The sequence below is a fragment of the Rhinolophus ferrumequinum genome (genome assembly GCF_004115265.2).
Source record: "Rhinolophus ferrumequinum isolate MPI-CBG mRhiFer1 chromosome 5 unlocalized genomic scaffold, mRhiFer1_v1.p scaffold_110_arrow_ctg1, whole genome shotgun sequence".
Classification (NCBI taxonomy): domain Eukaryota; kingdom Metazoa; phylum Chordata; class Mammalia; order Chiroptera; family Rhinolophidae; genus Rhinolophus; species Rhinolophus ferrumequinum.
In genome coordinates, this window is record NW_022680355.1 from 16,384,436 (window position 1) to 16,399,081 (window position 14,646).

General features: G+C 41.8%; 1 protein-coding gene across 2 annotated transcripts in view; it reads right to left on the reverse strand.

Moving 5' to 3' along the window:
• Window positions 1-5,144: 5,144 nt before the first annotated feature.
• Window positions 5,145-14,646, reverse strand: part of USP6NL (USP6 N-terminal like) — a 148,217-nt gene continuing 138,715 nt past the window's right edge. For both annotated transcript variants that reach the window (XM_033100773.1, XM_033100774.1), the window contains exon 15: window positions 5,145-9,468. In XM_033100773.1, coding sequence (XP_032956664.1) covers window positions 8,063-9,468 — 1,406 coding nt within the window. In that variant the 3' untranslated portion in view covers window positions 5,145-8,062. The remainder of the gene's footprint in view (window positions 9,469-14,646) is intronic.

The window sequence follows — 14,646 nt, forward strand, 5'->3', positions numbered from 1 at the left end:
ACCCACGAGTTTTCTGGATGCAGTTTCATATTCAGATTATGCTGATTTTCCTCCAAATTAAAGTGAAAAGTCTGAGTGACAGAAAGCTTAATAATTGGTGTTTTAATACAAATACATAAACTGGACTGAAACCAAGGGCTGACTTATAGAAGGGCTTGAGAGTGTCTGAATGGTCAGAACTGATTTCTGATTCGTGTTATTTCTCCATCCCTCCCCGTGTCCCTGCCTTTACCCACCTTTCCCTCCAGCTCCTAGTTGGTAACGGCCTGTCCCCGCTCCCGCACACCTCTGCAGAGAGCCTATCACCTCCCGCGGGTGCCTGCGCCCACTATAATCTGATGTGGCTCTAGGAAAGGCAGCAAATGACAGCCAGGCTCCTAATTGTCACATCACAGTGTCTTTTCAGTGCTGGTCACTGTACCCTTTTTGCTGCGTTTTACGCTGCTGAGCGTTTCCTTCTCCTTGGCCCTCCTCCTCCAGCCCAGTCTTCTCAGATCGCCCTCTGTGCCTCCCCTCTGACATGTCATGTGTAACTCAAGGTCCGTGCCTCCTGGTCACTAGAACCAGCACTGTAGGGTCACGTGCGCACAGACCACCTTCAAACTCACTACTGTGTGACGCCACTGCACTGAACGCTTCATGCAAACGAACTCATGCATCCCCACAACTCCATGAAGTAAATACCACCGCCTTCCTTTTACAGATAAGGAAACGGATGAGAACGTACACTGCATGAGGCCGGGGCTTTTGTTGCTCGTTACATCACCATTTCCCCAGGACAGGACAGGACAGCGGCGGCCCATGGATGCAAGGTTCAAACCGGCGTCAGCGCGACTCCAAAGCTCAGTCTTCAGTCCCTGGGTACTGAATAATGAGGAGGCAGGCCCTGCGTGCTCCCTCCCTCTGGCACCTCTGAAACGTCAGCCACCCCCGGGCAAGTGCTCTCGCATGGCTTTGCCTCCTATATGAGGGCAAGTCCCAAATCTCTTTGGAATTGCCAGCTGCCTATCAGCTACACCATCTGTCAATCCCCTATTCCTCAAATTCTACTTCTCGAACATGCCATTTTCTCGCAAAACCTAAATCTGCTCCTTCTCCTGAGTTCTTTTTATCAAATGGTGGCTCCACTATCCCCCCTACCACCTAACCTGGGAATCGTAAAAATCAACCTTGACTCTTCCTCTCCCCTCAACAGTACAGAATAATGTTTAAGCACACAGGCTCCAAAGAAAACAGTTCCATTCACAAGAGCAAGAAAAATAAAATCCTTAGAAATAATTTTAACAAAAGAAGTGTAAGACATAGACCAAAACTATAAAACATTGTTGAGAGAGATTAAGGAAGATCAAAATAAACGGAGAGACATCCTATGTTTATGGATTGGAAGATGCAACATTAAGATGGCAATTCTCCCAAATTGATCTATAGATTCAAAACAATACCTGCCAAAATCCCAGCAGGTTTTCTTCAGCAGAAACTGACAAGCTGACCCTAAAATTTACATAGAAATGCAAAGGACCCAGCATAGCCTAAACAATTTGAAAAGGAACGAAGTTGCAGAATGTGCACTTCCTGATTTCAAAACTTGAAAGAAAACTTTATATACATAGAATCAATTAATTTTTGACAGAGGTCCCAAAGCAATTCAATTGGGAAAAGCATAGTCTTTTTAACACTTGGTGCTGAGACCACTGGATACATGTGGATACATGAGTTTGGATTCTTACCTTACACCATATATAGAAATTAACTCAAAATGGCTTATAGAGCTAAAATTATAAAACTTCTACAATAAAACAGGAGAAAATCTTTTGTGACCTTAGGTTAGGTGGAGAGAATACGATACTAAAAGCATGATCCATAAAGAAAAAGCTGATAAATTAGACTATGTACATACACATAGCTAGCCCACATACACATAGAAAAAGGGTCAACATCACTAGGTATCTGAGAAATGCAAATTAAAGCCATGAGATAATCTCTTCACACCAAAATAACAACAACAAAAAATACAAAATAACAAGTTATTTACGAGGATGTGGAGAAATCGGAACCCTCATACATTACTTGTGGGACTATAAAATGATGCGGACACTTTGGAAAACAATCTGGAAGTTTCTCAAAAAGTTAAATATAAACTTACCATAAAAGCCAGCAATAGCACTGCTAGATCTATATCCATAGGAAATGAAAACATGTCCACACACAGACTTGTAACACAAATGGTCATAGTAGGTAGCAATGTGAAAACAATCCAAATGTCTATCGGCTGGTGAGTGAATAAACAAAATATGACATAGCCACACAATGGATTACTATTCAGCAAAAAACAAAGCAATTACTGATACATGCTACAAAATGGACGAACCTCAAAAACATTATGCTAAGTGTGAAAGTAAGATACAAAACAAAACACCCACATTTGGTCTGATTCCATTTTTATCAAATGTAAAAAAAAAAAGTCAAATCAGAAAGATAGAAAGTGGGTTAGTGGTTGCCTGAGACTGGTGGCAGGAATGCATCCAGATTGCAAATGGACACAAGATCTTTTTGAGGTGATGAAAATGGTTAAAACTGATTTTGTTGTAATGGTTGAAGAACTCTGCAAAGTCACTGAAAAATCAGTGATGTGTCCACTTAAATGGCTGAATGTTATGGCAGTTAAATTATACCTCCTTTCACATGTGGGAGTGGAAAAGCACCAGCTCTACGTTCCGGGACTGCTTGGGGTCAAGTCCAGGCTCAATTACCTGCCACTGTGTCACCAGGTCATTCAACTCATCTGTGCCTTGGCCTTCTGTTAACTGGGAATTCTAGTACGGACTTCATAGTTATTGTGAGAATTAAATGAGTGAATGTGGGTAAAATCCTTAAGCACAGTGCCAGACACGTAGTAAGCATTCAGGAATATTAGCTTTTTTCTTATGATTATAGTCAAACAATTACCAAGTCTTGCTCATTTTAGTTCTCAAGTTAATCACCTTTTCTTTGAAAATTCTTCCTGGCCATAAGCTCTGTACCACCTTTTAGACAGAACACTTGCCGCAGTCTTCCTGACTTCCGCCAGTCTTGTTCCCTCACATCTAGCTTCCACAGCCTCTAGGGAATATAAACCTAGAGGCTAATATATTACTTGTCTGGTCACTCACTTGACCAGTTAACAGAGGGTTGAATGACTTGGTGACACAGGTAATACAAACCTAACAATGGCAAAACCCACTCCAGGATCAAGTTCAATGGCCTACGAGACCCTCCAAGATCTGGGCTCTCTGCGGAACCCCCCACCGCACCCACATATCAAAGCAGCAAACGTCCACAGACGTGCAGCTGCTCGTGCGACCCCTGTGGAGAAATGTCCCTCTCCCTCCCTCGTCTGTCTGTCCACGCTATGAACCCTCCAAGGATCAGCTGAGGCGACGCCCCCACCAGCTTCCCCAGACCCGAGTGGTGGCCTCCTGCATCTGTAATAATCACCCACGCCTGTCTCAGGCACTGAATGGAGACATGATTATAAAACATGCCTCCGACCTTGAAGCATGAGCCAGCACATCCCTAGGACTCGTCCATTATAGGGGCTCAACAATATGTTGACTGGTCAAGTGAGTGACCAGACAGACTGAAGCCTTTTCTCAGCTCCTCTCATAGGGAAAAGCACTTAGGCTTTCAAACAGCATGGGTCGGTTTCTCAGCATGTCACTTGAGGAAAGTGACAGAGATTGTCTAGGGAAATGGAAATCTTAACAAGGCTCTAGCTATTCTGTAGAACTATTCTAAGCAGTAATGAGACAGTGCAGGGTCATGCCAGCTTCCGTTTGAAGCCAGTTATATTTTCCACAACCATCCGTTCACCAAAATTTATAGATTGCTGGTAATGTTAATCTTTCCAGTCGAATTTTTCTTAACTTACCTGAAATCAGAGTTTCTAAACTCTAAAATTGATCTGTGAAGAATTTTTGAGACAGCTCATAGTTGGAATATAAGACAATCAACTTCAGAGGGATTTTTTTTTTTAAAGCTTAATTGACAAAATGGGGGGGGGGGTAATACAATTGCCTGATGTCTGGGTTCTGATTTAAGGTGTCTTGGGTAAGAAACCAAGGAGAACATTTTCTAAAAATTCTCCAGATAATTCTAAGGAGCAGCAAGGGTCGAAATCCACTTCTATAAAATCTAAAATTTGTTCCTTAATTTCTCAATGTTCTTATCTGTAAAATGGTGGCAATTATGCTTAGATTTATGGTTCAGACTGCAAACCTTTCTGAAAGTACAATTCCTCAGTAAGTGTTACATGGAATCCTTTCTTCTCATTCTCAATACCTTGGGTCATTGTAAAAGTCAAGTTCAACTTATTCAAGTTCCACCTGGTCAATAAGCATTAATATTTATATTAGAAACAGACATTTAAAATCCATTAAAGGACAATTAAAACAAACACAAAAATAGATCCCAAAACCATAATCTTAATTAACCCACAATCAATTAATAAATAAGGTGAGTGTAAAAGATAATTGAGAGGAATAATATTTCCAGAAGATTAAGCTGTAGGTCCTCTTAATCTATTAATTCCTATTTGTGGATGTAGCGTGTTTTTCTCTAATCCTGAGAGAAGATCTCAACAAAGTATCCACAAGGTCCTGCTTCTGCGCTTGCATTATAATAGGTCCCAAGGGAGAGGTCTGAAAGAACTGCAAATATGAAACTCAATTGTAAAGTTACCCTGAGCGTGACAGAAAATTTAGTATTAGAATCCTCTTAAAGTGAAAAAAAGAAAAAAAAATCACATCACATTCTGTAAACATCACTTTTTCTTCTCCAGAAATGTCCTACTGATTAAATCTCAGCTTTTTCAAGAAACATTCCATCGTAGACGCTGAAGGGGATCAGGACATGCCACCCCAAAATATGGCACTTTGGCATAAGAATGATTTTGAGCTGAAGGCATTTGAATTCCTGAAATTCCTTATCTGCCTAAAAGCAGAACCTCCCTGAAAGAGCTCAATTGTCATAATCCCCTCCTGGGCGCCTCTAACCTGGCTCTGGCACCGCCTCCAGACGCTGTCACAAACCATATCTCCCATGTATCTTCCAAAAAGTCATTTGCTCCTTCTCCATGAGGGCCTTTCTCCCTTCCCGTCCCTGCTAACTTAAGTATCTAGAACCCCCCTGCCCTCCCTTTGAGTTACTCATCACTGGGTCCTCCCATGTGAATGTATGATGCACATGCTAATAAACTTGTTTGTTTTTCTCTTTTCATCTGTCTTATGTCAGTCCAATTTACAGGGTCCGGCCTGGCCGGAGGACCTAGAAGGGTAGATGAAAAAATATTTTTTTTCCTCCACGATACTTTGATATCTGATTTTACATATATGTTCCGGCTTTAAAAAGCTGTCAGGTTGTGTTTTTTTTTAATCTTATAGAACAACATAAGTACCTGAAAGAGTCAAAGTATTAAAACCCTTTGAGATTCAGGTCTCGTTTTTTTAACTTTCAAACTGAATATTAAAAAAATAAAAACTATACCAAAGTGCTTATTGTTTTAGGCAAAACTGCTATGAAGAAAAGACTTAGTAACGGCAAAATATTTACACCAAGTACATGCAGTTACAGAGTTAAATCAGTCTCCACACCATGAAATTCTTACCAAATATGTTTTCCATAAATATATTTAACCCACTTTACCAATATTATTTTCTCTTCTGTCATTATTTCATTATTTATCTATTATTAAAAGATAAATGTGAAAGAGTAAAATTGTATGGTGGCAAAATAACTTCAAATTACATTTTCCTACTTGAAAAACTAACAGAGCACTACACTGCATCATGGAGAAGACTGGAAATAATACCTTATTGCTATTAATAATGGCAGATTAAATAAACTAAAGGAGATGTAGCTCTAAATACGGTAGTACCAAAAGTTAATAAGGCATGTAACACAGTACTTGATATACATAGTCATGTAGGCAGACACTGGGCACTATCTGCTCAATTAGAAGAGAATTAGTTTTAGAAGCATTGAGATGCAACACTTTTGCAATATGAAAAAAAAGCACATAAAAGACACAAAACAAAATATACGTATTACTTTTAGCATGTTAAAAACAATCACATCCAAAAAAGTATACAGATAAAAAATGTCATCGATGACATAAGAAAATAGTGTGTGTGTATATAGGTTTTGCATATATATATATATAAATCTACAGTATTTATCACGGTTGATATATAGATTTTGGAGCAGCTGGGGTGCTGCCATCATGAACTAAATTGTACAGCTTGGTTTATTACAAGTCACAGAGTCATGGTTTAAAACTGGAATTAATATCCTCAGCTACATTTTTATATACATTTATTTCTAAGCGTCACATGATCTGAATCAAGAGCCCAGTGATATAAGGATTTTGTCTGAGCTTTCAGTGTAGTGCTTACCTGCTAGTACACTGCACTTGTTCTGTCACTTAATAACATCATTACCAAGTGGATGAAAATTACATTAGACTCATTATATACATAAAAAAATAATGTCACATTCACTAGCTCAACAAATGTTACTCTCATTTTAAAAGACAGTCTGTACCTTGAAAGCTTGACGCCCTAACTTGCAACAAGAAGAGCCCTCTATGTTAGGATTTCTACTTTATTATTCAATTTTGAACGAAGTAATGCTGAAAACAAGCTCTCCAATTAAACGTGAAATACTACTTTCTTGGCGAGTCCCACACTTTGCAGTGTTTTGGTAACTGTAGTGTAATAGAGTATTGTAAAAGACATTGCTAATTTTTAACATGAACTGAATTTTTGTCACCGAAAAGGAGATTTTTGCAAGTATGAAAGTCAGACTTTCATTAAAAAAACAACAACAACAACAAAACCCCCCAAATCTTAGGCTCCTATTAATAATTAGGATCATTTTACAATTTTACACACTGATGATTTAATGGCCTAAGCACAGCAATTTCCATTGACTACATCCTTTAAAGGAAGAGTGCCTGAAAAAGATCTTGGAAATGAAGCCGGCCCTTTGCAGGGTGGCTCTGCACTACATTGAGGGGCGGAAGTAAGAAGTAACCTTATAGCTGATCCTGCTTTCAAAGGAATCTCCAAGGAGCTTGCTCCACAGCTGCCAGGAGTGCCTGATGAACAGTAACTTGCAACTAAGTGTCCTGCTGGCACCCACAGGGGCTGCACCACAGCATTTCCTCTGCATCTGGCAAGGAACGTGCTGCGCTTTCCAAGAGTCGGGCCAGGACAGGGCACAGAGGCACTGACTGGCCTCGGGCACAGGGACACAGGGAGCGCTGTACCCTGGCCAGACACTGCAACTGCCACGGTTTTTCAGCACCATTAAGAGGTTAGCCATTTTCTCCACTGTCTTTAATTTTCAGATTGAAAGAAAATGGCGGCAACTGAATGAGAAAGTTGAATATTCTGTGAGATTTGAATTAATCAACTCAGGGCAAAACCCTTAAGTCAGTTTTGGATCTGGGTTAAAAATATGAGGGGGAAAAAAACTTGACTGAAAGACCAGTTAAAGAAAAGAATAATAAATTATTTCATGGATCTAGATTAAAAGTCGTTGTTTACACATTTTCTTCAGTTCTGTGTACAAATGTGTATGCACAGATGCCTACAGTATCTACTAAAAGACACTTACACTACATAGAGCCTTAAAAATATCTACTCTACACAGTTTTTCAGTGCTTTGTAACATTACTCAAAATAGAATGGGCTGACAGAGTAGTAAAAATGTTCAGGTTCTGGAGAAAGCTGTAAGTGAAACTGAGTCATGACTTACTATTGTGCGTGCACCCCTAAATGCTAGTGCTATGTTTCCAGGGTCAAGTCTTTTTACCAGCGTCAGTGATGATGCAATCTAAGGTGCTCATCTTAAGTAGCCTCTAGGTGGGAGGAAAACACTTCCCCCTGTTCTTGTTACTGACATACATTAGGACCGCGTGAGTTGCTTACAACGGTATAAAATACTGCTTTGGCAATTACAAACATCGCAATGTAGGTTTCGTGTGGTTTCTCTTCTCTGATCTTAGGCAAGTACAGATAAACTCTCACAGCAATACTGACTCTTGAATAGGAAGTCCATCCCGGTTTCTGTAGTGATATCCTGGGGCCGAGGGCCCTGGGTATGCATACCCGGATGAACTGGCATCTTCTAACGCTGGGGAAGTGCGATACCGCACTGGACTGTCTATGGAGACCGCGGGGAGGTTATGGTCCTGGAACGGCACGTGCTGAAAGGCGGGATATTTGGGTAAATTGCTTAAGTGGCTACGGTTAGCATCTCGAGTCCATGACTGCTCATGCATCTCAGGTCTGTATGTGTAACTGACGTCTGACCATTTCCTGCTGTCTGGCAAATAATCCACTGGAGGAATGATGAATTTTCCATTCTTTGGTGACCCTGAATTGCCCGAATATCCCCCATCACCAATATCAACAGGAAGAACTTCTATTCGACTAGATGGTAGGACAATAGGGGTTGGGCGGCTATGAGATTTCTCTTGAGAAACACTGATTGAAAGAGAACCATGAGGTCTCCTGGGAAGATTCATTTGAGTCCCATGGCTAAACTGTGGAGACACAAAGCTGCTGTTGGCAGCAAGGACATGTTTGGGAGAATTTCCCTGGTAAACAGGGGGGTTGCTATAAGATGGCGGGTGCAGGGGCCCAAGGTCGTCCCCATCTAAGTGAGATGGATATTTTGCAAAACTTGGAGGCAGTACTTTAAAAGTAAACTTGTTTGGTGCTTTTGATGGACTAGAACTTGGCTCAGCATGCTTTCTTGGACTATGAGCGTAAACAATACTCCTTGGACTTTGAGAGTAAGCCCTTTCTAGTGCCTCTTCCACAGAAGCGCCATTCTCACTGTCAGGAACATTATCATACTGGGACGCATTGGAGCCCCGCTTCCCTTCCTCGGCGTCCCAGACCTTCCCCTTCTGCCTTGCATTTGACACCCGAGGGTCAGCAGAACTTGGGATGGTGACGGTAAACGTGGGATGGGATCTACTTTTACCTTCACTGGCGTACTTGGCAGTCTTTTCAACGGCTGAAACATCTGACGGTTTATTCCATTTGGGCACAAATTCCATCCTGGTGTTTGAAATGGCATTGCTATTTTGGTTAGCAGCTGCATGATCATGTTGCCTGGCACTGTCCTGCGGCCCTGATGGAGGTTTTCTTTGAAAATCTGCTTCCTCTTTAAGCTTTTTACTGTCCTCATCCACCGACTTCTGTCTCTGTTGCCTCACTCTTTCCGGTGTCCCAAGTCTGCTCTGATGGTGAGGAGAATGCTCAGGCTTTTTGTGAGGTGATGAGCTACTCTCCCTTCTGCTGACCTTGTGCGGACTTGACCTGCCAACACTCTGTCCATTGCTCAGCTGACTAAGGCCAGCAGACTGAGATTCAGGGGGAAGCTGTCCCAAAGGCTTCTTTGGAAATTCATCTTCTTTACCTAACGGGGAAGACAAATTCATTAGTAACATAAACACATGGTGACTAGCATCAAATAAAAGAACTACATCATGAATAATTGCATGCTTTCCATATGTGCACTCATCCACATGCATTACACATGCACATACACCACAGGATCTTAGTGGCTAAGAGGAGCAGTTTTTAGACAGACTGATAGTAAAACATACCAAAATTCAAAATCTCATTAGACAATGTGCAGGTGGGAACAGTTGACAACCTTATGAGTAAGGTTCTTACAATTGTGTAATATATGATTCTTATATGTTGTTACAATATATTATCACGTGCGTTTTCAAAGATGCAAGGCAGATATTCTCATTTTTATCCCTAAAACAATTCAGCAGATCTGTAGTTCAATGTCTTACATTATATTACCTTCATCTTAGCTTACCTCAACTAAAATGGTTTTGAAATCTCAGTTAAACTTTTCTTATCAACTTCAAGCAGGTCTGCCAAATTTAAGAGTCAACTGATGACCAACTGTGACCTAAAGTTGTCCCCAAAGAGCTTATTATTATCTTAAGTACCTTCCACAGCAGAACTTCATGGTAACAATAGTAGTCTCTATTTTAATGTTAACCTCTAAGAGGATCCCACTTTAAAGCAAAGGTAAGAAAAATTTTTTTTAAAAAAGGAAAAAGCATATTGGATATTTTTAGTTTTATATTTTCAATAAATAATATCATAAAATTAATGAGGAATTCAGGGAAGGTGCAGTAAGTTCACCATTTAGTAAACAGTTTTAAAATGACCTATCACAATATGGATATCCAATAAACATCCTCTTGAAACAATGACAGACTTCACTTGTAGAAATTTCCTGGTTTAACATACATTTTTCACCAGTTATTACAAAATAACATATTCTCGCTTAAAAATAAGTTGCTGCCCTCTGCAAATGTCCACAAATGTCCATCCGTCCATCCAGCTAACAGACTCGCCGAGTGAGCTCTGCCCCCACAGAGTCCTGAGCCTGGAGAAGGAGCTCACTTTTTGTGATAATAATTGTTATTTACCCACATATCATAATTTTCTTTAAGATATTTTTTAAAATATTCAATGAGCTTTTCTTTGGGACAGAAGGGAGCAGAGAATGATGAAAAAACTATAGCCTTTAAATAGTTAAGCTACCACAATCAGAATTATTAAGCTAAAAATAACCTTTGTGCTCTTCCAATACAGTGGTTTTTAAACTTTTTTGAAGCAGACGTTTTTTAAAAAAAAACAAATTTCAAATGAAACCCCAATATTTAAAGAAAATACAAACAAAGCTGCTCTAGTTAAAGTGGAGGGGCTCAGGGTAACTCCCAGCACCCCTTTTCCACGTCCCTTGACTGGGCAGCTTCTCAGAGCCCCAGGGTTCAAGACCCAGCCCTGCCTGAGTTTCACAGCTGGGAAAGCAAGACTCTCTTTAGCAACAGAAACACAGTGAGAACCAGGACCCCTGGTTCAACTGACCCTGGCTCAGTTTAAAGCTGAGCCCTTTAAAGCTGCCCCGGGAGTTTTGTCACTCCCGGTTCACTGTTTGCTGCACTGTGCCATGTTCATGCAACTCCAGAGACGGTTCTGATGGCTTTAACCAAATGTAACTTTATTTTGACAATATTTGTTCAAGCTCTTGATTTTCTAATTTGAAAGCACACAAAGCACTAGAATTAGCACTTACAGTTTGTTTCACTCATTCATCCCTCAACAAATACCCACCTATCAAGCTACTCCCATGTACCTAGCTCTACAACCCAGGGACGAAACAAGAGGACAGCGCTTGTCCCCAGGGTACTCATGCGCCAGCGGGCAGGGCCCCACGACGGCCAGTGCCAAGACTCGCCAGTTACTGTGCTGTAGGCGGGGGCAGGGCAGCAGGCAGCTCCCGCAGGAACAGGGCGCTCTATGCCCCTGGGACACCCAGGCGTCCAGCGGGGGAGGTCAGGAGCAGACGGGTCACACACAGAGCCTGAAGACCACAGTCAGGACTCGGTTTTGTGTTGTTCTTCTGAATTGATTGCAAACTACTGAAGGCTTTTCAGCAGGAGAGAAACATGATCTGAGGTCTGTCTTGTAAAGTCCGCTTTGAAGGTGGTTTGGGCTTAGATCGTGTAATAATTAACGAAGATAATAATAACAGTGATAGCTAATCCTCACTAAGCCCTTACCACGTGTCAGCACTACTAAGAAAGCTGTACATACAGCGTCAGCGACAGGCTACTGCCCTCATGTTACGACAAGGAAACTGAGGCAGAGGTGAACTTGCCCGAAGGCTCACAGCTCGTCAGCGCGATCACATTCAAGCCCAGAGCTGATTCCAAAACCTTCGCTTTTCACTCCTACACTGACTGCGGTGTGGTGGAAGCAGGGAGAAGAGGCTGCCTCCTGCAGAGTTTTAAGGCCAAGTCAGATACTGGCTCACTCACGGGTGACATGTGACCTCTGAGGGTGAGCAGAGTCCAGGATGGCTCCTGCTTTATAGACAGTAAGACACGTGCTATCAGTGTCGGTCAGCGTAACCAACATTGTTCTGGGTCTTTTCGTAATAAAGACATTTTATGATATATGGAGAAATTATTTTAAGTGACAACCCAAACTTTAAAACACCTGTCATTGAGAAAAGTTTTCTTTATTTATGAATGCTGTTCGTGAAAGAACCTGGAGCACTCCAGTTCGGCTTCTTTTCTGACAGGAAGTATGTGGAAATGGGGTAGGAAAGGTGAGTCAAATGCAGCCTGAGTCAAAAATATTCAGTCATTCAGCCTATCGGGTTAAAAACTAACAATAAAAATAAAATTAAAATCTATCTACTGTCCCCAAAAAGTTTTTATCAGCTCTATAAATAGTGATCCATTTCATTCCAGATAAATATATGAATTCTTTCCTCCATGTAGGCAAATGATGCCAACAAACACAAATTATCACAAGAATATAGGAAGACCTATGTAACAGAGAAACTGAATTTATGAATTTTCTCTTAGTCCCCACTGACAATTTTCTAAGGGCACACAGCACAGTCATTTGAACGGCTAATTCAACGGCTGGTTGATATTCCATCAGATAATAATATTAGCCAATCATCAAAACACACTTTTCAGGTTGGTGAGTAGGAACCTGATGAAAAACATAACCATTAAAAAGAAAAGGAAAGCAGTGGCACCCAGAGAGCGGTTAATTCATGCCTGCAAGACGTGCTGTTACGGGGACAAAATTGGATTCGTTGTAGAGCTTCTCATGCTGAGCCCTTTAAAGCTGCCCCACTTCTCCAACACTCAATGGCTTTCAGCAGCCTGCAGAGAGCCACCAACATTCTAGTTCATAGGAAATAATTTTAAATATTTAAAAAATTCTTGTGGCGGTATCATAATCACAAAGGAACGGCTGCTGCCACTTGCTCGGTACCCCCTAGAACATCAATCTGTCAGGGAAAGCTTGTTTCTCAGCCCAGACAGCGGATACTCAGAGACGGTGGTAATGTTTCAATCTGCATCACTTCATAACTCATGAAACTAAATTCACTTGAAATTAGATTTTTCAAAGGTTAGCTACCTGCTGTAGACGAATATCTGTGTTCTGCCCCCCTCCCCAATTTATATGCTGAAACTCCCCAAGGCAACCCCAATGTTACAGTATTTGGAGACAGGGCTTTGGAAGGTAATTAGGTCACGAGGGTAGAGACCTCATGATGGGACTGGCACAGCACCACCCCCTCCAGAGTGCAGTAATGCAGGGGGGCCACAGAGACAGGTGGTTCTGCCCAGTTTTTCCTGCTGCTCTGCAGAGGTGTCTATGCACCACAGGGACTGCAGCCCGTGGTTCCTCCGAGGTATGGTCAGTAGTGGAGGGAGGAGAGGCCCCCGCAGAGCCTCTCTGCGAGGGACACCCAGTGGGAGAAGCGGTCAGACAGGGAGCTCTGGGTCACAGGGCACAGCCCATCTCTTTCTGCCATCGCACCTTCCCAAGTACACGAGCGAGGGCTGACCCCTAAGAGGGGAGGGAGACTGTTACTTGATTGATGGGTGTGACGTCCTGGACAGGGCCCGACCTGAGGTGGCCATCTGCAGACAGGACCATTGCAGGCTGAGTCCTCGGAGGTGGGCTGGGCAGTGGAGTTAGGGATGAGTCACCAGAGAACAAATGTGTGTCTCTTTTTCAGCAGGGTCTGCGCCTAAAACTACCTCATGTTACCTGAGTTGTGTCCCCTCAGAATGCGTATGTTGAAGCCCTAACCCCTGGTAACTCAGGCTGTGACTGCATTTGGAGACGGGGCCTCTAACCCAATAGAACTGATGTCCTTTCTAAGAAGCAGCCAGCAGGACACAGAACGGCACAGAGGGACGACCATGTGAGGACAGCTATCTCAAGCCACGGAGAGAAGAACCCAACACGGCCACACTTTGATCGTGGACTTCCAAGCCTCCACAATTGCAAGAAAATAAACTTCTGTTGTTTAAGCCACTCAGTCTGTGGCATTTTTGTTATAGCAGCCCAAGCTGGCTAAGACACTGCCCTTAGGTCTGCATTCTAGATCTGAAAACTGACTTGCTTTACTGAGCACACATTTTACAGATTGCTTTTGTTGTTGTTGTTGTTAGTAAAAAGTCACGTATTTCATTATTTATGATCATCTGCTTTTATGGTCCTAGCACGTTTCCAATGTCCACGACTGTAGTAATTAAAATGTATTTTATATAACCACATCCAAAAGGCAATGGAACAAAACGCTGTGGACAATGGACTCGAGCAGTACCAGACCCATAAGGTAACCCGAGTTCCATTACATGTCCTCTGTGTCCTTTTCTTATTGCCAGGGATGGTCAATTTGGAGTTGGCTTCCAGAAGCATTTTCCATAGACATTCAGCTATAATTACTTATTTGATGATGATTAAGATGAAAGTGTATTCTTATAAATTTGGTGCCCAGGATTTAAGCAATATTCTAGGTTTGGACTAACTGAAACAAAGTACAATAGGGTTTAATAAGGAACCAATGAGGTTGAAGAGATTTAAAAAAAAACTTTAAAGTGGGGGTGGAAGGAAGAAAGTGGGGAGGATAGGGGACTAAGGGAGAAAACTGAACACCTTTTGGGGAAAATAATGCCATCTTACCTACTGTACTTATATTCTAATATCCATAGATCTGTCAGTCTGAAATCCTTTAGATGCATCA